This window comes from Erpetoichthys calabaricus, chromosome 6 (assembly GCF_900747795.2).
Source record: "Erpetoichthys calabaricus chromosome 6, fErpCal1.3, whole genome shotgun sequence".
Taxonomy (NCBI): Eukaryota; Metazoa; Chordata; class Cladistia; order Polypteriformes; family Polypteridae; genus Erpetoichthys; species Erpetoichthys calabaricus.
The window spans coordinates 206395607-206419873 of NC_041399.2; the positions used below are offsets into that span (position 1 = coordinate 206395607).

Sequence of the window (24267 nt, forward strand, 5' to 3'; positions counted from 1 at the left end):
TAATTCAATTATGTGGCCATTTAAAATGCACAACTGGATTACTGTTAAGGATTGCGCAGCCTGGTATATCCATTGCACTATGTCATATATGCTTCACACACGCTTTCAGCAGCCACAGGTTGAAGCAGTCTTAAAAGAAAATGTTTGAGTGACCACATTATTTCTTTTTCTGGATGAAATAATCTCAATAGTCTCAATATTTCAGAGATTTCTATATATACTGTATATACTGTATATACTATATGAATGTATGCTGCTAAGTTCAACACAATCTCGAGAGCAGTAGGGTAACACATTAAAAGTAATGTGCATAAAGTAGTCTGATTACTTTATAAAGCAATGAGTAACCTAACACAATACTCATTTTATTGAAGTAAAATGTCCGTGTTAGTATTATTTCAGCAGCACTGGATGTAAAGCATGAAGCACACATATAACACACTGCTCCTTAGGGACAAGCTGACAGAGATGGGATTAGATTCATACCTAGTGGCATGGATTGTGGACTATCTTAAAGACAGACCTCAGTATGTGCGTCTCGGGAACTGCACGTCTGACATTGTGGTCAGCAACACAGGAGCGCCACAAGGGACTGTACTTTCTCCAGTCCTGTTCAGCCTATATACATCGGACTTCCAATACAACTCGGAGTCCTGCCATGTGCAAAAGTTCGCTGATGACACTGCTATTGTGGGCTGCATAAGGAATGGGCTGGAGGAGAAGTATAGGGACCTAATCAATGACTTTGTTAAATGGTGCGACTCAAACCACCTACACCTGAACACCAGCAAAACCAAAGAGGTGGTGGTGGATTTTAGGAGGCCCACACCCCTCATAGACCCAGTGATCATCAAAGGTGACTGTGTGCAGATGGTGCAGACCTATAAATACCTGGGAGTGCAGCTGGATGATAAATTAGACTGGACTGCCAATACTGATGCTCTGTGCAAGAAAGGACAGAGCCGGTTATACTACCTTAGAAGGCTGGCGTCCTTCAACATCTGCAATAAGATGCTGCAGATGTTCTATCAGACAGTTGTGGTGAGTGCCCTCTTCTACGCGGTGGTGTGCTGGGGAGGCAGCATTAAGGGGAAAGATGCCTCACGTCTGGACAAACTGGTGAGGAAGGCAAGCTCTATTGTTGGCATGGAGCTGGACAGTTTAACATCTGTGGCAGAGCGAAGGGCGCTCAGCAGGCTCCTATCAATTATGGAGAATCCACTGCATCCACTAAATAGTATCATCTCCAGACAGAAGAGCAGCTTCAGCGACAGACTGCTGTCACTGTCCTGCTCCACTGACAGACTGAGGAGATCGTTCCTCCCCCAAACTATGCGACTCTTCAATTCCACCCGGGGGGGGTAAACGTTAACATTTAACATTATACAAAGTTATTGTCTGTTTTTCACCTGCATTATTATCATTATCTATCTATCTATCTATCTATCTATCTATCTATCTATCTATCTATCTATCTATCTATCTATCTATCTATCTATCTATCTATCTATCTATCTATCTATCTAATTAGCAGCAAAATCTGGTCACTAATTAAGAAAAGGGTTAGAATGAAAACCTGCAGTCACAGTAGCTCTCCAGGACTGGAGTTGGAGACCCCTGATCTAAGGACTATTCTATTGACAGGCACAGTAAAAATTACCGACATTACATTTTCTATAACTTATAGGCGGTTAAACTGAATCTCCGTTGCCTTCCGTGGCCAGGGCATAGGCTGTCTAGGTAAGGGTCTCTGGCGACCTCTAGTGGTCATGATACTTTACTACAGCCCTCTGAATAGATCCCAATATTTTATGTGTTTGTAAGAAATGAGGAAAGACACTGAAGCAGTGGGTTTCTTTTCAAACTTTCTTTTCCTTTCTTTTCTTTTTGTGTGCACTGAACGTATAAACATTAGTTTCCTTTTCCTCTAGCTCCTCTCTTTTTTCTTACCAGACCCAACTAATACATTTACCTTCTCCAAGTAAAACGAAATCAGTCAAAATATGAGAAAAAACTGAACTGAATTATATACAATAACAAAATTATTTGTATATGTACTTTAAATGTATTGAATCAAACTATTATCCATATTATCCAAATTATATCTCTTACACTTTATTTTGTTTAGAAAAATTTGTCTGACCAGACCAGAGCACAAAGAAATGTGTCTGTTGTGCGCATCAGTAGTACCTGCATTATCTGCACTATGCACAGCACAATCTGTGTGCAGTTTCATACAATACAATTTATTTTTGTGTAGCCCAAAATCACACAAGAAGTGCCACGATGGGCTTTAACAGGCCCTGCCTCTTGACAGCCCCCCAAGCCTTGACTCTCTAAGAAGACAAGGAATAACTCCCCCCAAAAAAAACCTTGTAGGGAAAAAATGGGAAACCTTGGGAAAGGCAGTTCAAAAAGAGACCCCTTTCCAGGTAGGTTGGGGGTGCAGTGGGTGTCAAAAAGAAGGGGGTCAATACAATACAATACAATACACAGAACACAACAAATCATCAGTACAGTATAAAAATAAAAATTTTACAAGTATGTCCCAGAATTTAACAGTAGATGATATCACATATCTGCGGTGTGTTGGCACCCTGCCCAGGATTGGTTCCCTGCCTTGTGCCCTGTGTTGGCTGGGATTGGCTCCAGCACACCCCCGTGACCCTGTGTTCAGATTCAGCGGGTTGGAAAATGGATGGATGATGTCACATATGATTTGGATATGTTTAGAGTCCTGGAGACCTCGGCCATCGAGCTGCCTCCCCCATTTGGCCATTCCACAGTTGAGTCAGCGCTGGGCCATCCAATCCGATGAAAAGACCCCTCTACCCCACGATTCCTGCGATCCTCCATCAGGGATGACTTTACCTTTGGCAGGCAAAACAACTTGGCAGGTGGGCCGTGGCACCAAGTGCTACATTTGAGTACCGAGAAGAGAAACAGAATAGGTGAGGGTTAGTAACAAATTCTAACTATCATGTTACTTATGTTTAAGTGCTAATGACTAACAACAGAGATGTAGTCTGTACAGTTAATCAGCAGCTCTAGTCAGGGTGTGCTAAATTGAAGTAGTGAGTCTTCAGCCGGGATTTAAAAGCTGAGACCGAAGGGGCATCTCTTATGGTAGCAGGCAGACCACTCTATAGTTTAGGGGCCCTGTAACTAAAAGCTCGACCTCCCACTGTTAGTTTATGAATTCTTGGAATCATTAGCAGACCGGCATCTTGAGATCATAATGTGCGCTCTGGTTGTAAGTCATGATAAGTTCAGACAAGTAAGCCAGACCTTGTCCATTTAATGCTTTATATGTCAAAAGGAGGATTTTGAAATCTGCCCTAAACTTAACCGGGAGCCAGTGTAAGATTAAAGAACTGGAGTGATGTGTTTCATATTTTCTGTTCTTGTAATAATTCTTTGCAGGTACAGACAGCATGCCAGGCATCTTGTGTGACTTGTGGCCAAGCTCTTAGCTACTTGTGAGCAGCGTGATGCACATGGGAGTGAGGCAGAGCCATTTTAACTTCGGTAGTTATCCGCAACCAGGACCAGGAATCAGGACTCACAACCTCGGTCTTCCGACGTTTTGTGCAGCATGCCAGTTTGACACATAACTGGGTCCCAGTCTCCTCCTCCTCTTGAAGCGCGGCACCATAAGGTGAGAGACGGCCAACCCAGGTGCAATCAGCGACTGAGTGAGCAACTCAGTGAGCGACTGAGCCAGGCAGTCTCCTCCTGTAATCGCCTCTGCCCGCTTGGCTTTTTCATCATGCTGGTAGGTAAGGTGAGAGAGTGAGCCGGAGGAAAGAAGGTCCTGCCCTGAAGCAGGGGCACTGTGGCCACTACACACGACACCAGGGATTTTAACCAATACACACTCCAGGGGACATTACGCAGAGACACATTTAGCACTACAAAAGCACAGTACCAACTGCCCTCACCCCCAACCCCAAAAATGCCCTGGTAGTGATGCAACAATTACCAGTTAGATCTTGATGGCACAAAATAAAAATGTAAGTTTTCCCAGGTTTCCCTAAATTAACATGACCACCCTGGAACTGTTATCTTTCTTGCAATTTAAATGAATTGTACATCCAAATACATAGATGGGTCTCATAACTGTAGCTTTGGCAGAGAGAAGCTTCTCAAAACTGAAGCTCATAAAAATTACTTGGGGAATACAATTTCACAAGACGGTCTCAATGGCCTTACAATGATAAGTATTAACAGAGACGTGCCTAGGAATACATTATATGATGATGTTATAAATTATTTTGCTGCAAGAAAGTCACAGTGGGTAGCACTGCTGCCTTGCAGTTAGGAGACCCAGGTTCCCTTCCTGGGTCCTCCCTGCGTGGAAGTTTGCATGTTCTCCCCCATGTCTGCGTGGGTTTCCTCCCACAGTCCAAAGACATGCAGGTTTAGGTGCATTGGCGATTGTAAATTGGCCCTAGTGTGTGCTTGGTGTGTGTGTGCATGCCCTGCAGTGGGTTGGCGCACTGCCTGCCCGGGGGTTTGTTTCCTGCCTTGCGCCCTGTGTTGCTGGGATTTGCTCCAGCTGACCCCCGTGACCCTGTAGTTAGGAATATAGCGGGTTGGATAATGGATGGATGGATGGAAGTCCCCCATTTACCAGCGACATGTTTCTGATATTTTTTTGTTGTACTTCCACTTTCTATGTAAAGTTTGTAGCCTTTTAAATACATGCAATGTGATTTCTTTTTTATTGTTCTATATATATTTTGTATGTGCTGGTACATGCACAATTTACATGCAAAACAGTTCTATGGGTATATTATTATTATTATTATTTTATTATGCTATTTTCATTTATTTATTTTTTGATTAATAAAGTGATTAACCTGTCTTAGTAGCATATTTTGTGGACACCATAGGTTAGAAGAGTCCATTGTGCGTAGCTATTTTGAACTTCATTACCAAAAAAATTGTGAAGCCTTTCCTTTGCCATTTTATAAGGTACGGTAAAACCGATGTCTTTCATAGTGTTAGAAACTTCGTCCCACTTTATTTGCACGGTCTCTTTAAGAAGATCGAAGACCTGTTCGCTTCCTGTCGACGCTGTTTTGCTTTCAGTGTACGGACTTCCCGGCTCCATAGCTTCAACCAATGCATATTAAAGAGTTTACGCTACTTCGCATCTACAAGGTTATTTAAGACTGCTTCTTTTCCTGTTCGGCCAGTTCAACATCACAGTCTAATAAGCAAGTAAGTGAATAAGTACAGTACAGTACATTGTTTTGTCGCAGTTATTTTAGTTCAGATGCTTCAGTTCTTTCTGTTTCGTTTTAGTTACATTAGCCGACGTTGTCAGACCCATCCTCCAATGGCATGTTTCTGATTTTTATTGTAGCTGCGTTTGTCGAGGGTTTCCAAATAGTTCGAAATAGGTCAAATGCAGCTACCAGACAAGCATTTCAGCACTACTCGCCATAAAAAAGACTATAGTTCAAATGTCTTATTTTTTAAAGATTTTAGTGAAGTTCAAAGCAAACAGTTCACACATAAAATAAAAACGTATTGATACACACAAAAGTGGAAAAGGGAATCTTATGGTATTCTGCTTGGGGATTAGGCATCTGTTATATCTCTTAGGTTTCCATGTGTTATCTAACGTAACGGACAGGCAACTGCATGCCGTTAATGCCCATCTGTTTAACATTTTGTTTCTTTCTAGTTGTCTAACTTAAATCTAAAGGCTATTGCCAAGCCAAGTTAAAATTACCGTTATTCCATTTTATATAACGTGTAGGGGGCGGCACGGTGGCGCAGTGATAGCGCTGCTGCCTCGCAGTACGGAGTCCTGGGTAGAGACTGCATGTTCTCCCCGTGTCTGCGTGGGTTTCCTCCGGGTGCTCCGATTTCCTCCCACAGTCCAAAGACATGCAGGTTAGGCGCATTGGCGATCCTAAATTGTCCCTAGTGTGCTTGGTGTGTGCGCGCCTTGCAGTGTGCTTGAGCACCCGGGTTTATTCCTGCCTTGCGCCCTGTGCTGGCTGGGATTGGCTCCAGCAGACCCCCGTGACCCTGTGTTAGGATATAGCGGGTTGGATAATGGATGGATGGTGTAGGGGTTTAAACTGAATCTGCTGTTATCTGTGTTAGGATATTATATTATATTATATTATATTATATTATATTATATTATATTATATTATATTATATTATATTATATTATATTGCTGCGGTGGGTTGGCACCCCTGCCCGGGATTGGTTCCTGCCTTGTGCCCTGTGTTGGCTGGGATTGGCTCCAGCAGACCCCCGTGACCCTGTGTTCGGATTCAGCGGGTTGGAAAATGGATGGATGGATGGATGGATTATATTATATTATATTATATTATATTATATTATATTATATTATATTATATTATATTATATTATATTAAAGTACAAAAGTAAGCAGGCTAAGGTAAATTTACCATTAACGTTAACTTAAAGGATTTGGTTCTTACACTGAATGCGAACACAAAACGCACCCTTCAATATCACCTTTTTGTCACAACGCGGATTAATCCTTTTTTTTTTAAAAGAAGTTCGTCAACTACGCTGTGAGAAGAAAGCTGATTTCCCGTAAATGTGATGTGTCTCTCATCAATTAGTTTGTAACTTTCATTTTAAAACATAAAGGAACAAATGGGAAGTTTGACCCGAAGTTGAACCGATATAAAATTAGAGACTGTTTTTCTACTCTCTGTGCCTTATTTATTATTGTCTTAAATGTTGTTCACAATGTGCGAGTTTTCGAGTGCCTGGTGGGGTTGTGAGGTGATTGGGGGCTATTGAGTTTTGACACTCTGGAGCCTTTTTGGGGACCTTAATCTGGCTTTGTCAAAATGGGTTAGAAAAAAATTTTAAAAGAGTAAATGATGTGTTTTACTTGAATATTTCCATCCATTTTGAAATTAAACTTCATTTTGGATTTCAGTTAAAGAGAAAAGGGCAAGACCTAGTCCTTTACAATTCGTAGCTTATCAGCTAGTTTACAGCATTGGGTGGTAAATTTATATATATATATATATCCATCCATCCATTTTCCAACCCGCTGAATCCGAACACAGGGTCACGGGGGTCTGCTGGAGCCAATCCCAGTCAACACAGGGCACAAGGCAGGGAACCAATCCTGGGCAGGGTGCCAACCCACCGCAGGACACACACAAACACACCCACACACCAAGCACACACTAGGGCCAATTTAGGTTCGCCAATCCACCTAACCTGCATGTCTTTGGACCATGGGAGGAAACCGGAGCGCCCGGAGGAAACCCACGCAGACACGGGGAGAACATGCAAACTCCACGCAGGGTGGACCCGGGAAGCGAACCCAGGTCCCCAGGTCTCCCAACTGAATATATAAAATGAAAAAAGTAAGAAAGATCAAAAAGTGACAAAACTTCACAAGACTGGATTCAACTCCCACCCGAGAGAGAAAGAGGTGAACCATCAGCTCAAGACTTCATTCAGTTTTCACAAAATATAATACTAAATTTTTGGTTAATGCCTTATTTACATCATGTATAGATTACTGCACATTTTGTCTGGCATCTCTAAAAAATGTATCATCATTTGCAAGTTATACAAAATTCTGCTGCTAGGATAATCACTTGTTCTAAGTCCACTGAACTTATTATATCTATTCTTTTCCAACTTCATTGGCTCTTTGTCTACTAACGTATACAATATAATATACTACCCTTAACATTTAAAGGTCTCCACAATCTTATTCCTTCCTATCTTAATGATCTTTTACAGACTTACACCCCTTCCCACACTCTCAGATCCTCATCTGCATCTTTACTTTTTTGCCACACATTACACTTACCCAATAATTAAGGTAATGATTCACACTTAATATTTTCAATCTGAATCAATATAATTCTTTTTATCTTATTGAACCTACAATTTTTAATTTGAGGCAAATCATTTAGAGTGATTGGGTGCAATTCACTTGTTTTATACTGAAGTAAATCTCTTTTTTAAGTTGTTACAATTTACAATGGTTTATTGGTTGTAACCGGTTTTTATGCTATTCGAAATATTATGAACGCCCTGCGGTGGGCTGGTGCCCTGCCCGGGGTTTGTTTCCTGCCTTGCACCCTGAGTTGGCTGGGATTGGCTCCAGCAGACCCCTGTGACCCTGCAGTTAGGACATAGCAGGTTGGATAATGGATGGATGGATGGATGGATGAACATAACACATTCCAATGCTGTACTTTTTACATTTATTTAAAAATCTAGTGCAAATACACAAGCATTTTGCAGTGTAAATCTTAAATATACAACAAAAAATTATTAAACGTTTCTACAGCTTTCTTGAAAGTATGTTTTATTGCGAGTTCTTATACTTAAAATGAACAGTTAAGAAACAGGGTTACTTACCAGAAATCCTGCATTATAAAAGTCTGCTGCTGAAAATGACCAGACCTGTATAGTCACGTCCACTCTACTAGGGAAAGCGTTCTTCTTTTTAGGCAGTTGGAAAGCCAGCACACTGGAAAGTTTGAACGGAAGAATATACAAACGGCCCCTCGCACACAGCACACGAACAACCTAAAATATTAGGTTAACTGAAATAGGATTTTTATGTTTATTCCCTCCACCATAACTTACTTTGGTACAAACATTTTTTTTTTACTTTGAGATCTGAAACCAAATATTTCAAGCTACAACACTAAATGACTAATTTTAAGTTGCTCGAAAGAGAAAATTTACGTTGAATGAACAACATCAATGTTATACTTTTTTCAGTGTTATGGGAGCTAGAGTTTTCTCTTACAGTGTTCCGCAGCTCTGGAATTCTCTCTTTGCTCATATTTGTGAACTAGACTCAAATTGAAAACTATTCTTAAAGCACTTCTTTTCAAACTGGCATATCAAATATGATTTTATTATTTGTTAATGAAGTTGTTGTAAGTTTCTTGCTTCTTTCTTGCTATATTGCCGTTCATTTTCTTTACCTGTTTCAATTTATATTTTATTGTTGTTTCATTCCTTGTAAGGTGACATTGAGTGTTTAGAAAGGCACCCAATAAATTAAATGTATCATCATCATCATCATGACTGTAACTAATTGATTGCATTTTTTCTTTCTGTTACAGCATAAATATAGTGCTGTCATGGAGCTGACTGAAGATTACAAACAGATAATTGTGGATGAAGTGATTGATTCATTAAAAGGTGGTATTAGCACTACTATACAGCTCATGAAGCATATGCAAGCAGTTGACTGTGATCACATGAAAGGCAAGTCGCGGAAAATCCAAAAATCCATTCTGAATGCAGAGAAGCGTTTCTCAAAGGCTGAATTGTCAGCCATGTGCCAAGTCAGAAAAGTTGATGACGAATGTTTAAACCTTACTTGTGAAAAGAATCAACTAGAAAATGAAGAAAAAGACAAAAAGGAGTTATTATATTCATTGCAGAAGGACCTGGAACATTTAGAAGAGACGCTGAGAATTTCAAAAACGAGTCTTAGTCAGGCACACAATAGTCTGCAATCAGCTGAGCAAAGTGTTAAGAAAGCCAGAAAGAGGGTGAGAGATGAGGAGCGAAATAAGAATATTGGCATTGGATTGATGTTTGTACCAATCGTTGGTACCGTTGTTGGTGAGTATCTTATATATCTCAAAACAGTTTTGGTCTGTGCTTGAACATGTTATGGTAGGAACTGCCGTACAACCAGAATATATATATATATATATATATATATATATATATATATATATATATATAATATATATATATATATATATATATATATATATATATATATATATATATATACTATTTTCTGATCTACTAAACCCATTCTGGTTTGAAAGAGTATTTTGCCTATCTCCGCAACTCTGGACAATTCTGATGAAGGGCTAGATGTAAAAGGAATCACAGAGAACAGTGTTAGTACTCCAAAGGACACCCAGTTTAATGCCCAGGTGGGTTCTCTGGTGGAGATAACGCCCTGAACACACGTTCTACCCCAGGTCCTTCCACTTCAGAGACGTCTTAGCCGGGTAAGGGTGCCGTATGTCCACCACTATATATGTGTGTGTGTAATTTATAATGATGGGCAGACGAAGCCCTTTGAAGCTTCTGCAGCTTCTTATGGACTGGGTCGAAAAATGATTTGAAGCTTTGAAAATAGTGATATCTGGTGGTTTGCAGAAATTATTACAGCCATGAGCTCAAGACACCTTGTGGAGAAATTCCACATTCAAACCCATGCTGGTTGTATATTTTCAATAGGACTGATGAGCTAAAAACTTTAGAACACTTGGTGTGCTCATTTTGATCTTATGATAATGAAGTTTGTCATTGAAATGCTACAGTAAATGCACATTTTAGTATGGGTGAAAATTTTAGACAGATAAATATAAAAGGCACTACAAGGTAGATAGATAGGTAGATAGTGTGAGAGGAAGCCTGAACACCATCAGACAGACACCAGTACAGTTACAAAACACACATTTAATAAAGACAAAAGTCCCGCACAGCACACAGTGCTCCTGTACCAATCATCCCCAAATTATGGGCCTTTAAACGTCCATGGGCGTTTAAACGTCCTACTCCAGCACCTGACACTTGCTTCCTGACTGTAGGAAGGCAGCCCCTTTTATAATCACCCGGATGTGCTCCAGGTGCTTGATGACATTCTTCCGGTGGAACTTTCTAGTGTGGCGGAAGTGTCGCATGAGCACCCGGAAGCACTCCGGGCGTTCCTGGAAGGTCCTTCCTCCACCCTCCCAGGTGTGGCAGAAGTGCAGATCTCCATGGCTTTATGAGGCTTGGGGCGCCCCCTGGTGGTAAGCACAGGCCACCATGGGTTTGAGCCTTACTGCTCCTTCCCCGTGGTCCCCTTACTATCCAGGGCGGTTGCCCCCTCGTGGCCAGGGGGGCGTATAGATTGCCTCCCGGTCCTTCCAGGCATCCCGACTGGGTCTGGTCCCCAGCCTCCTGCCACAATAGATAGATAGATAGATAGATAGATAGATAGATAGATAGATAGATAGATAGATAGATAGATAGATAGATAGATAGATAGATAGATAGACACTAAATAATACATAGATAGATATGAAATGCACTATATAATAGATAGATATGAAAGACACTTTATAATAGATAGAGAGATAGATATGAAAGACACTATATAATAGATAGATAGATAGATATGAAAGGCACTATATAATAGATAGATAGACATAAAAGGCACTATATAATAGATAGATAGATATGAAAGGCACTATATAATAGATAGATAGATAGATAGATAGATAGATAGATAGATAGATAGATAGATAGATAGATAGATAGATAGATAGATAGATAGATAGATAGATAGATAGATAGATAGATAGATAGATAGATAGATAGATAGATAGATAGAACGAACGAACTTTATTTGTCCCCGGGGGGTTTTTCACAGATGCTCTTTATATAAAGAAATACTTTAATAGGTAGATAAATAAATAAACACACTTTGGTTAGAACACACACCAGAATGACTATAAAGTAAGAAACTTAAAAAGGAAGAAAAGGTCTGACTCTGCAGTCCCAGTCATAGTCAGGCATTATGCTGATGTATTGCTGTTGGTATAACGGAGGACTAGTCATATTTCTTAAAACACTTCTGCTGAATAATTTGTTACCTGAAAGTCCTCAGTGTTAGTTTGTCACAGAGAGGATATGCAGCATTGTTCATAATGGCACTCACTTTTGTCTTTACTACAACCTTTGCTGTATATATACTGTATATATATATATATATATATATATATATATATATATATATATATATATATATATATATATCCATCCATCCATCCATCCATTTTCCAACCCGCTGAATCCGAACACAGGGTCACAGGGGTCTGCTGAAGCCAATCCCAGCCAACACAGGGCACAAGGCAGGGAACCAATCCTGGTCAGGGTGCCAACCCACCACAGGACACACACAAACACCAAGCACACACTAGGGCCAATTTAGAATGACCAATCCACCTAACCAGCATGTCTTTGGACTGTGGGAGGAAACCAGAGTGCCCGGGTGAAACCCACGCAGACACGGGGAGAACATGCAAACTCCACGCAGGGAGGACCCAGGAAGCGAACCCAGGTCTCCTAACTGCAAGGCAGCAGTGCTACCACTGTGCCACCGTGCCGCCCCATATATATATATATATATATATATATATATATATATATATATATATATATATATATATATATATATATATATATATATATATATATATATATATATATATATAATATAAAGATGGATATTTTATTTGTTCCAAAAGATGCATTACACAAAATAACAATCAAACTTAAGTCTCAGTGAAATAAAATCAATACATTTTCATACAGAAAAAAATGTAACAACATTTTTCTAGATTAATTTTCAGGAGCAGCATTGATTATTGCTGCTGAGAGCGCAAAAAAAGATGCTGAGTATGCCGCCAAGATTGCACAGGAGAATGTAGATAGTTGTAAAAGCAATGTCACTACGAATGAAAGAAACATCCAGGATTGCACAAAAAAAGTGGACAGCCAGAGAAATGACATTGATTCAATCAACAGATGTCTGCAGGAAATTTCAAGCAAGCTGGAGAGCCTCTCACAGATGCGCCTGGAGATGGGCGAGGTTCAGAAGAAGCTAAAGGACGCCACCTTCTTCCTGAGCACCTTGGCTGGAAAGATGCAGGCAGCCAAATTCCAAACAAAAACTTTAATTCTATTTGATCCGTTAATTAATATTTTAGATGACATTGCCCAGTATCTGTGCAAGCAAAAGTATCTGGAACTCTTCCAGCAGCATATTGAGCCAATGATCAAGCAGCTGAAAAATGAGAATACCAGTCTGAAAAGTATCTGCAAGAATGACAGTGATGCTATCCAATTTTTTTAAGCAAAAATATATTGATTAGATGTAAAGTATGTTTTATATTTGATATAATGCTTTTTAACTGTAATACTAGTGTGACTGTAAAGCAAAATAGCTGTAAAAAAAATTTTCTAGATAAGCTTCTTTGTAAATCATGTACTGCTTGAATGCATATTTAAAAAAAATGTTATTTATACATCTCTTTTGTTGCAAATGGAGTTTTAAAATGTTTGTATATGTCAATGTGACAGGTGGGACCTAATTCTGCTGTTATGCACCTAAAATCTGGAATAGCCTGCCAATAGGAATTCACCAGGCTAGTACAGTGGAGCACTTTAAAAATCTGCTGAAAACACATTATTTTAACATGGCCTTCTCATTACTTCACTTTAATTTAATCCTGATACTCTGTATATTAAATTAATTATAATAGCTATTCATGGTGGCTCTAAAATCCGTACTAACCCCTACTCTCTCTTCTGTTTCTTTTTCTGGTTTCTTTGTGGTGGAGACCTGTGCCACCACCATCTACTCAAAGCATCATGATGTTCCAACATTGATGGATTAAAAGCCAGAAGTCTGCATGACCATCATCATCAAGTCCTTCTGTGAGAACCTGTAGAAGAAGAATGTTCTCCTCAGCACCATGTATTTTGTGTGTTTAGTAAATTAGAATCTTTATAATAACTATTTTGTAACTTGCCAGTGAGAGACGCTTTGGCTTATGAACTAACAAAAATATGTTATTCCAGGGTTCAGGAGAAATAGTGTCCAGATGAATAAAATGTAAGCTGTTTCTTGTTTTTCCCTTTCTCAGAGTGAATGTTTCAGGGACAAGGTCACAAGGCTGCAGAACTGCACATGTAGTTTATGCAAAGGCGTCTCTCCTGTGCTTAGCTTCCAAAACACAGATAATGCTTAGCTCAACAGACATATTGTTTAACTTTACTGGTTTGATAAGGATGTTCTTTCTGTCTTATTAATCATGAGATGCTGAAGTATAAAAAACCCCCTCCTGGCTTTTGATCAGGGTTCAATTGAGCTTTGCGGCAATAAGTTATACTCTTTTGAATCTCTACTTACTGCGACTCCGAATGAATAAATAAAGTGAATTGAGAAAATATTATCTGTCTGCTTTCCAGTGTGCCTTTTTCGTCCACAGTTTTTGGCGCCCGAACGTGGGGCAGGAGACGGGCGGACGACTCCCTGGGCGGGTTCGTCCAAGTGGACCGATTTCCGCGGATCGAGGACCAGCTCCGGTAAAAGTTAGGACTGGCCAACCTCGGGCGTTTTCCTGCGTGGGGAGTCGCTGACCTCCTCCTGACCGAAACGAAAAGCAACTGGATGGGATTTTTCCAGGCAGGCAGAAGGAGTCGCGGTGAGTAGATTCGGGGGATTCCCGTTGGTTTGACTGGTGTGCTGGAAGAAATAGAAGTATACGGGGAAAAGAAAAAAGAAAATAATAATAAAAGAGAATAAAAAATAAAAGCATGCTGAAAGAATAGAGAATCATACCGTATCGACCTAGAAGGGTTTTAGGGATTCATAGAGAGTGACGGCACAGTGTGAATGCTAGTAAGTCATCCCTTAAGAATTCGAGTAGAAAGGACCGAGTGGCACGTTCCTATATTAAGAGGAATAGGGGTGAAAGGGGCAGTTAGAGTACGTGTGAAATTTGGAAGAGGGGAGGTTGATTTCCACTTGTCGACTGGTTGATTCCGGGGATGACAAGTGGGACGAGAAATAATCGGGGATTGAGTTGCTCTCTGTTGAAGGCCTGCCGCTTACTATGGGAAATTATAATGGCACGCCAGTCAAACAGGTCCCCCAGGGTCCTCAAAACCTAATGTTAGAAGGATTATTTTCAGAGAATCACCAGGCTCCTAGTACACCGTCGGGATTGAAAGCGGGTCCCCTAAACAGTTAATAGAGAAGCAGACTGGGTTGGATTTAAAAGGCATGTAAGAAGTGGAATAAGCAGAGGCGTAACAACCTGCTGGCTGCTGAAGTCAAAACACAAAAAAGACAAGGAAGAATTATTGCTAGCGTTGCAGAAAATGAAGATAGAGACAGCGCCCAAGCCTGAAAGTAAAAGAAAGCAGACCGAAAAGAAAGACCCCCTATACCCCGTAATCTGTCCACCCCCTCCTTACCAATACTCCCCCGCTTCCACCTCCTGCACCCTCTTCTCCAACAACACCCCTGTTAACAGACGAACCGTCTGGAGCAGGTTTTTACGATGAACAATATCATTATGACCCATCCTCACATATTGACCCTAAAGAAGATAATTCAGATCATTCACAAGATGCTATTGGATTGCAATGGCAGAAATTAAAAGAGTCATCTGTCTCCCAGCGCACGAGCAGTCGGTGGACTGCAATTTGTGGAGCTGTTACAGCAGCTGGATAACATGTATAAAACAAATGCTGCACAGTGGACACAGGTGCTCCGTCGACAGCTGAGCACCGCATGGGCAACTGTAAATCACGGTGATCATAATGGTGTCCCTTGGTGTTGGAATGAAGGTCCTTTCCTCGCCCAGTGAGAGCCTTTGAAAGGAGCCCTGGCAGAAAAAATATAAAAAAGGGCACAAACTGGTCACTACTTTCAGCCGGCTCACCGATTGCAAGATCTGATGGCTAATCACTTTGGGCTAGACAATACAAACGACAGAACTCGTGCTGCAGTGCCTCCTTTCATCTTGGGACTGAGAAGTGACATTCAAAGCAAAGTCTGCATGTCCTGCAAAAGGCTGGAAGACCGCAACGTTCGAGGAAGACAAGCGTCATGCAGAGCATGCTGACAGACAGACTAAATTAAAAGAGTCAGAGACACAGACCAAACTTTTGGCTGCACAAATAAATTATTATACTGGAAGAACTGACCTGGCTAGGGGGAGAGGACGTGGAAAATTCTTTGGAGGTCAAGGGCGAGGGCACGGAAGAGGACGCGGGTTCCATTTATCAAACCCTAATAATCCTTTTGCTCAGATGCCTAACCCTTCGGAGCAGTTGCCAGCGTCATATGCCTGCCGCTGCTGCGGTGAACTTGGACATTTCAGACGCAACTGCCCACACAAGCGCCTCCGTCACCCCCTCTCCCTGAGCCTAATGACATTCCTTGGTCCTAAGAAATATTAGGGACCCAAGCCACTTTTTCCAGTTTCCTTTGCTTACTCGTCATGCTGAAACTGATCTTTTATTGACTTTAATGGCAAAGAAACTGCCTTTGAAATGGACACAGGAGCCACGCGCTGAAGGAGGTTCCTGTGCAATTACAGCTCAGCATTAACAGTTTCATTATTGACTCGTTGCTTTCTGTTAAATCATTTGTGCCCTGTGAAACTGCTGGGATGGGATCTTATGACTTAATTGTCAGTCTCAATTTTCTTTAACTGAACAAGGATTTTTGCTGCTCCATTCCTAAGCTCCTGTGCCACACTTCACACCCCAAGCCCTCTTTTACAGCCTGGACCCTGAACATCTCCCCGCACACCTTCCTCTTGAAAGCCCTTCATTCTTTCCCCTCATGCCTATTTTCCTCACTTTCAAGTCCCGGACACCCTGCCTTATACTGCCCAGTATTTTCCCTACTGAAGTGGACACACCTTGGTTAGAATCTTTTCTTTCCTCCAGCACATGCCCTGAAACTTTGCACATTCCATGCATTTTTGTTGTCTACTAAAGCTGTTGCTTCAGTGCACCTCACATATTCACAAAGCGTTTTCTGTTTAGGAGATTCGGTTCCCCATGTTTCCTTAGCACTGTGGTCCCAAGGGAAAAACTGATTATGGAAGGATAGCACACTGAGCCACTGGTGATTTTCTCAAAATCTTTCTTCCGCCCGTACCATGTCCAGGATCCTCTGTCTCCAGAGGCAGAGGCTGGCATCGCCGCCGTACATTCTGATCTCGTGAGGCGAGGAGCGATTATTCCAATTACATACTTTCCAGTCAACTCCCCCATTTTTTCCTGTAAAAAAAGGCTGACGGGTCCTATGACAAGTTAACTCTGCATTTTTTTTTCCTAGAACACCTATTGTTCCTAATCCTTCCACTATTCTTTCCACGATGCCCCCGTCCGACCGGTACTTCTCTGTTCTTGACCTTGCTAACGCTTTCTTTTCCATTCCCGTGCACCCTGATTCTCAATTCTGGTTTGCTTTTACCTTTCAAAACCGCCGATGGACCTGGACCGTCATGCCTCAGGGATATACTGAAGCCCCTTGTGTTTATGGTTTTGGCCAGAAAAAGATAATAAATTGATACAGTATATAGATAAGAAAAAAGAAAAGAAAAATAAATAAACAACAAGTGCACATGATACTCAGAAAATTGCTATTCTTTTTAGGTGAAAATGGCCATAAAAAAGTGTCGAAGAAAGAAAGAAAAAAAAAAAAAAAAAAACTGCAGTTACTTCAAGCTATCGTTAAATATTTAGGTCATGACATTTCTTGCGATACAAGAGCTCTCTCTAGCGGCCGTTTAACCATCATTCAAAACCTTCCAAGACCGGTCACAAAACAACAGGTTAAGTCAGCATATTTCTCTGTGGCTGCATAGCTTTTGGTGGGAATGTTTTCTTGTTGTGGAGTTGTGCTGTGTGTTTCCCGAGATGGATTATTTTTGTTTACAGTTGGCATTTGGGTCGCCACGGAAATTAGTGTTTCCTTGTTGTCGCTGACCCGGTTCCGCCTCAGACTTTTCCATGATCTGGAGGCTAGCATGTATGGCACCATGGTAAGATGAATTCCTAATTTAAAAGTAGTACCAGCTTGCAGCCTGAGAAGTTGTTTGATTGTAAGTTTTTCAGGAGGAGCACAGCCTTTACAAAATCTAGCTAACACTGCGATCTGGCTGCATGCAGTGATATAGCAGGCTGACAAGGCTCTATGTGATAAAAAAAAAATAAATAAATCAATAATTAAATAATAATAAAAATGCATTACTCTCACTGACCATATTCTCGTCCATTCACTGTGTTCGTGGACGACAAAGGGGGGATTAATGAATGCAGTTTTAACGCAACCACATACAGACAAACAAAGTGCTCATGAGCCCCCTAACAGTAAAGGTACCTCACACCGTTCGTTCTATTTTAGTAGAGGATTTAAGACCAGCGCTGGCAAACCGATCCAACATCAAAAACTTATTGAATCCCTCTTAGAAGCTATAACTAAACCATCAAAGTTAGCGATCGTTAAATGTCAAGCTCACATAGGAAAACAAGATCCTGTCAGCAAAGGAAACGAATTAGCTGATCACTTTGCTAAACAGGCTGCATATAATAACACACCAATTTCTTTATTCCAACAGAGAAATAACCAGGACCCCGATAATCAACTTGTTTCTTTACAGAGTGCAGCCACGGACAGAGAAAAAAAAAAAGAAAATAGTCCAAAGAATGGTCCCTCTCTGATGGAGTCTGGACCCATAGGCAAACTAACAAACCTTTCCTCCCAAAGGCTTCTTTCCCAGATATGGCAAAAATTGCTCATGGTCTAGACTATGCTGGAAGGGACGCCATAATTCAGGATGTTGAAAAACACTGGGAAGCTGCAGGCTTTTCTACATATGCAGAGCAGTTCTGCAGATGCTGTGCATTATGTCAAAAGTCTAATGTAGGAAAGGGCACCCAGGTAAGTCCAGGTAAGTCCCGCCGTTACACCTAATCCAATGGGTCCGTTTGAACACCTCCAAATGGATTTCATTGAACTAACTCCGTCTAAAGCTTACCGTTATTGTCTAGTAATTGTTGATGTGTTCTCCCAATGGGTAGAATTTTTTTTTTTTTCCTTCTAAACACGCTGATGCTAAAACTGTAGCCAAAGCTTTAATCAAAGAAATTATTCCTAGGTGGGGCATACCACAGAAATTGCAAATTGATAATGGCACCCTAAAATCTAAATTAGCAAAAATCTGTGAGCAGACAAATTTATCCTGGCCAGACACTTTGCCTCTGGCCTTAATGAGATTGAGGGCAAGAACACACCGGCAATTAGGACTGTCGCCGTTTGAAATTCTGACCGGACACCCATGCCTGTGGGCATGGTTATGCGAAATGTTAACCTGCATACTGTGGACAATGATCTTCTCTCTTGTCTTACAGGTCTCCGAGCTTCTCTGAAAGAAGTCCACGAGCAGGTTAACCAGGCCTGGAGGACTAATCTTCCATCTAAAGACACGCCGATTCCCTTAGGCACTTGGATCCTCGTCCATGACACTCGGAGGAAACATTGGCATCAGCCGAGGTGGAGAGGACCGTTCCAAGTTCTTCTATCCACACCACATGCAGTGAAAATGGAAGGATTGCCCGCCTGGATTCACGCCTCACATTGCAAGAGATGGCACCCTTGATTGCTGTGCTACTATGCTTTCTTTTCCCTTGTCTACTGCCCTGGTCACCTTGACTTTCCTGTTAGGAATCACCACATCAGTACAGGTTGATTTCTGCTCTATTATCAACTGTGGGACTGGTCGACAAGCCCAGTGGACCTGGTCTGACAAATACGTGTGTATGACTGTTACGAAGTATTATTAGGGAAGTAACTGCGACAACTGGCAATGGGTTTTTGCTAACACTGGAACTGAGAACTGGGGTTCTCAACCTTTTGAGGCCCAAAAATACGGTTTGAAAAATCGATTTTCTATCATAAAAGGACATGCTTCTCATAAATGTGTTGACAACCATTGTAACCCCTTGATCATCATTTTGAAGAACTCCTCTTTACATGACTCAGGAACCTATATATTAGGGGCATATGTATCTGGAACAGACCCTTTAGGGAGATTTCTAATTAAGATTGACAATCCTGTTACTAACACCTCATTCTCCTGCACACACACCTGTCTCCCCAACTTCTGGTTCAGACTTTTCTTCTGTTAAGATTATGAATATTTCCACCCTCTCATCCACTTTTTCAATTGAAACTGGCTATGGCGATCAGAATCGTTGGTTACAGTGGGTATTATATTTGGCTAAGTAAGTAAATGAATCTGATTGCTACGCCTGTGCTATGGCCAGGCCACATTTGGCTACCATCCCTTTCCCTCTTTCTAATATTTCTGACCCTGTTGGTCTTCCTTGTCTCCTTGCCCTTTTTACCTCTCCATCCACACCAAAAGACTCTAACTGCATTATACTTTCTCTCCTCTTTCCCCCCACTCCTCATGTGACTCCCCCGATGTTCCAGTCTCATGAAGGCAATTATACCTGCTTCTCTAGTAATTATAGTTCCCCCTTCCGAGGTACTAATGTTGGTCATATCCCTTCTTCCTTCTGTTCCCAGACTTTCCAGGTTAACTCCACCTCATTTAATTCTACATTATCACTTTTCCTGTTGACACAGTCCACTCCGCGTGCTGATATTTGGTGGATGTGCAGTACATTAAAATTACTTGATATTCTTCCCCCTGTTTGGACTGGCACATGCGCATTAACCCAACTTGATATGCTTTTCCGCCTCCTCCCTTTGAATTCTCCTCCCATGTCGTCCAGCTCTGGCCGACGTCGTCGACCCCGCTCTGCTGACCCCTCCACATTCTCTCTTCACGGCCCTGGCGTTTACTTTGATTCCATTGGTGTCCCTTGTGGAGTCCCTGATAAATTTCAAGCGCGAGATCAAGTTGCTGCCGGATTTGAGTCTATTTTCCCCCAAATTACAATAAATAAAAATGTATATTAGATTAATTACTTATATTACAACCAACAGCGTTTCCTGAATTTTACTAAAGAGGCTGTTGAAGGGATACATGAACAGCTTGATAGAACATCTCTTATGACTTGGCAAAATCGATTAGCATTAGATATGCTCCTTGCTGAAAAGGGGGGTGTATGTACTATGTTTGGTGATGCGTGCTGCACTTGCATCCCTAATAATACGGCTCCCGATGTATCAATCACCGTGCTTTGCCAGGTTTAACTGCCCTTTCAAATAAATTAGCTACCACTTCTGGCATTTCTAGCCCCTGGGGCTGATGGCTCAGGTCAGTTTTTATTTCACTGGCCGTTGCTTTTATCATTCTGTTACTTGTGGCCTGCTGTATAGTCCCCCTAATTAGATCTATTGTGTCCCAGTATTTCACTGCCTCCGTGGCCAAGGCTTATATGTTACACGAAGAATGCATGCTTCCCATTTCTTCCTCCTTTCCTTCCACTCCTTCCCCTTCTCCTACTCTCTCCCTTGTTACTCCTATGTCACCCATATTTTTGTTGGTTCAAAAAGGGGGGAATGTAGAAGAAGAATGTTCTCCTCAGCACCATGTATTTTGTGTGTTTAGTAAATTAGAATCTTTATAATAACTATTTTGTAACTTGCCAGTGAGAGACGCTTTGGCTTATGAACTAACAAAAATATGTTATTCCAGGGTTCAGGAGAAATAGTGTCCAGATGAATAAAATGTAAGCTGTTTCTTGTTTTTCCCTTTCTCAGAGTGAATGTTTCAGGGACAAGGTCACAAGGCTGCAGAACTGCACATGTAGTTTATGCAAAGGCGTCTCTCCTGTGCTTAGCTTCCAAAACACAGATAATGCTTAGCTCAACAGACATATTGTTTAACTTTACTGGTTTGATAAGGATGTTCTTTCTGTCTTATTAATCATGAGATGCTGAAGTATAAAAAACCCCTCCTGGCTTTTGATCAGGGTTCAATTGAGCTTTGCGGCAATAAGTTATACTCTTTTGAATCTCTACTTACTGCGACTCCGAATGAATAAATAAAGTGAATTGAGAAAATATTATCTGTCTGCTTTCCAGTGTGCCTTTTTCGTCCACAAACCCTAAATACAAAGAGGACTGTTTCATTTATATTAGGTAGAATGCCCAGAGGATGTTGGGTGGTCTCGTGGTTTGGAACCCCTACAGATTTTATTTTTTTCTCCAGCCGTCTGGAGTTTTTTTTTTGTTTCTTCTGTCCCCCTGGGCCATCAGACCTTACTCTTAATCTATGTTAATTAATGTTGTCATATTTTAATTCTTACTTTGTCTTTTATTTTTCTTTTCTTCATTATGTAAAGCAGTTTGAGCTACATTTTTTGTATGAAAATGTGCCATATAAATAAATGTTGTTGTAATTGTTAGTCATGCCCAATTTTAATTAATAAAATGGTATGAGACCAGCACAGAAAGGAGCAGACAGAGATTGTGTTGCCTGATCAATGAGTAAGATGTTTTAAAATGGGATTTTTACTTTTCTTTCTAATTAATTGACATACTAATTATTATTTTTTTCTTTTTGTTTATCAACTGCTGCTTTGTGGCTGTTTTACTATTTTGAAGACTGTTTTTTATTATTATTACTGCCAGTAATGTTTATATGTTAACTTTCAAATTAATGTAAGGTTGTGCTTGGGGGAAGGAATCGGGAATCAGTGGTTTGGTTTATTTTATTTTTCACAAGTGTGTGTTTTTTGATTATTTCTTTTAGTCACTGATATATAGTAGGTTCATTGGTATAGTATTTGTTTGCTGTAGGTTTTTTTGTTGTTCTCATATTGTTGTTTGTTATAAGATTCCCCATGCCGATCATTATCATGGTTATAACTGGCTGTAATAAATTATTTTATTTTATTTTCCTGTTGAGATAGATAGATAGATAGATAGATAGATAGATAGATAGATAGATAGATAGATAGATAGATAGATAGATAGATAGATAGATAGATAGATAGATAGAGTCATCCATCCATTTCCCAACCCGCTGAATCCGAACACAGGGTCACGGGGGTCTGCTGGAGCCAATCCCAGCCAACACAGGGCACAAGGCAGGAACCAATCCCGGGCAGGGTGCCAACCCACCGCAGGACACAAACACACACACACACACCAAGCACACACTAGGGCCAATTTAGAATCACCAATCCACCTAGCCTGCATGTCTTTGGACTGTGGGAGGAAACCGGAGCACCCGGAGGAAACCCACGCAGACACCATCGGACCTTACTCTTACTCTATGTTGTCTTATTTTAATTCTTACTTTTATTTCTCTTTTCTTCATCATGTAAAGCACTTTGAACTAAATTATTTGTATGAAAATGTGCTATATAAATAAATGTTGTTTATAATGCCTCATCATGACGGCTCTTTAAATCTTTATCTAAGATCAAATGTTTTCTTTCTTTTTAGAAATATTGATGCGTATTGCGGGGAGATGAAAGGGGAAGTATGGGGCTGTCAAAATAAAATATTTGGCTTTTATAAAAGTGTAAATTTTCTTCTGGGGACAAATAATATCTAGTCATTGGCTTTATAGCATTTGAATATCAGACCTGACATCAAACCTTAGAGAATTTCATTCCATTATTACATGACCCTAAGTGTGGTTTTGCAGATCTCTGACTTTTCTCCACAACTTACATCCCAAGCCTCTTATTTTTCTTACGCCCAGCAACTTCTTTTGGAAGCAGAATGGACACAAATTAACAAGATGTAACACTCTTGTAAAGATATTGCTCAGCAACTTGTGTTAGATAGATAGATAGATAGATAGATAGATAGATAGATAGATAGATAGATAGATAGATAGATAGATAGATAGATAGATAGATAGATAGATAGATAGATAGATAGATAGATAGATAGATAGATAGATAGATACTTTATTAATCCCAATGGGAAATTCACAAAGTTATACTATTAGAACCAAAGAAAGGACTTCATTACTGCTAGCACAGTGCAATATAAAAGCCTCATATATAGATGATGCATGGGGAAAAAAGAAAAAATACAGTGTTTAGACATTACAGCCTTCATTTAGGGCAGGGGTGTCGAACTCCAGTCCCAGAGGGCCGCAGTGGGTGCAGGTTTTCATTCTAACCATCTCCTTAATTAGTGATCGGTTTCTGCTGCTAATTAACTTCTTTTGCCTTTGTTTTAATTGATGTGACTCGGACCCCTTGTTTCTTTGTCCTTAATTAGCAGCCAAACAATAATGAGACACAAAACAGCAGCCACATGACCAGCTAACCTGTGCCCATCACACAATAGCTGAAATTAAAGAAGGTGAAGGTCTTAGTAAAACACACAATCAACAGTTTTGGAAATGTCTGCTGTGGCAGAATGAGAGCAGCAACAAGTCATGGAATTAAATGACGGGTTCAATTAACAACAAGAATCAGCATCTCATTAAGAAACTTTTTTGAGTGAAATTGGTTGGAGTTTGAATCCCCAGTTTAATTGATAATCTGTTGGCTCGTTTCACATCTAATTTATGTTTGGCTGTCATTTAATGAAGAAAAGAATCAATTCAGGGGACTGAATCCTTAAAACAGGGCTAAAGAAAAGAAGTTAATTAGCAGTGAAAACTGGTCACTTATTATGAAAAAGGTTAGAATGAAAACCTGCAACCACTGTGGTCCTCCAGGCCTGG

The 24267-nt window shown here is 40.6% G+C and overlaps 2 protein-coding genes across 4 annotated transcripts in view; both read left to right on the forward strand.

Annotated features, from left to right (window-relative positions):
- Nucleotides 1-24267, forward strand: part of LOC114653822 (aerolysin-like protein) — a 989661-nt gene that overhangs the window by 94390 nt on the left and 871004 nt on the right. The gene's annotated exons all lie outside the window — the stretch shown is intronic.
- On the forward strand, nucleotides 3510-22697 carry LOC114653825 (uncharacterized). 3 transcript variants are annotated; one of them, XM_051929010.1, is made up of 4 exons: nucleotides 3510-3658; nucleotides 9115-9622; nucleotides 12421-13168; nucleotides 21981-22697. In XM_051929010.1, the coding sequence occupies exons 2-3, from the start codon at nucleotides 9133-9135 to the stop codon at nucleotides 12921-12923; spliced, it is 993 nt and encodes a 330-aa protein (XP_051784970.1). In that variant the 5' UTR covers nucleotides 3510-3658; nucleotides 9115-9132; the 3' UTR covers nucleotides 12924-13168; nucleotides 21981-22697. The 3 variants fall into 3 exon arrangements, with proteins under 3 accessions (XP_051784970.1, XP_028660204.1, XP_051784971.1); XM_028804371.2 differs by lacking the exon at nucleotides 3510-3658 and adding an exon at nucleotides 5067-5226; XM_051929011.1 differs by lacking the exon at nucleotides 3510-3658 and adding an exon at nucleotides 5069-5243 and having other exon boundaries at nucleotides 9126-9622.

Bases quoted from the DNA above. Each gene is read 5' to 3' on its own strand.
- LOC114653825 (XM_051929010.1), top strand. From the start codon at position 9,133: ATGGAGCTGACTGAAGATTACAAACAGATAATTGTGGATGAAGTGATT. The intron at 9,623-12,420 runs GTGAGTATCTTA...ATTAATTTTCAG, and splicing joins AATCGTTGGTACCGTTGTTG to GAGCAGCATTGATTATTGCT.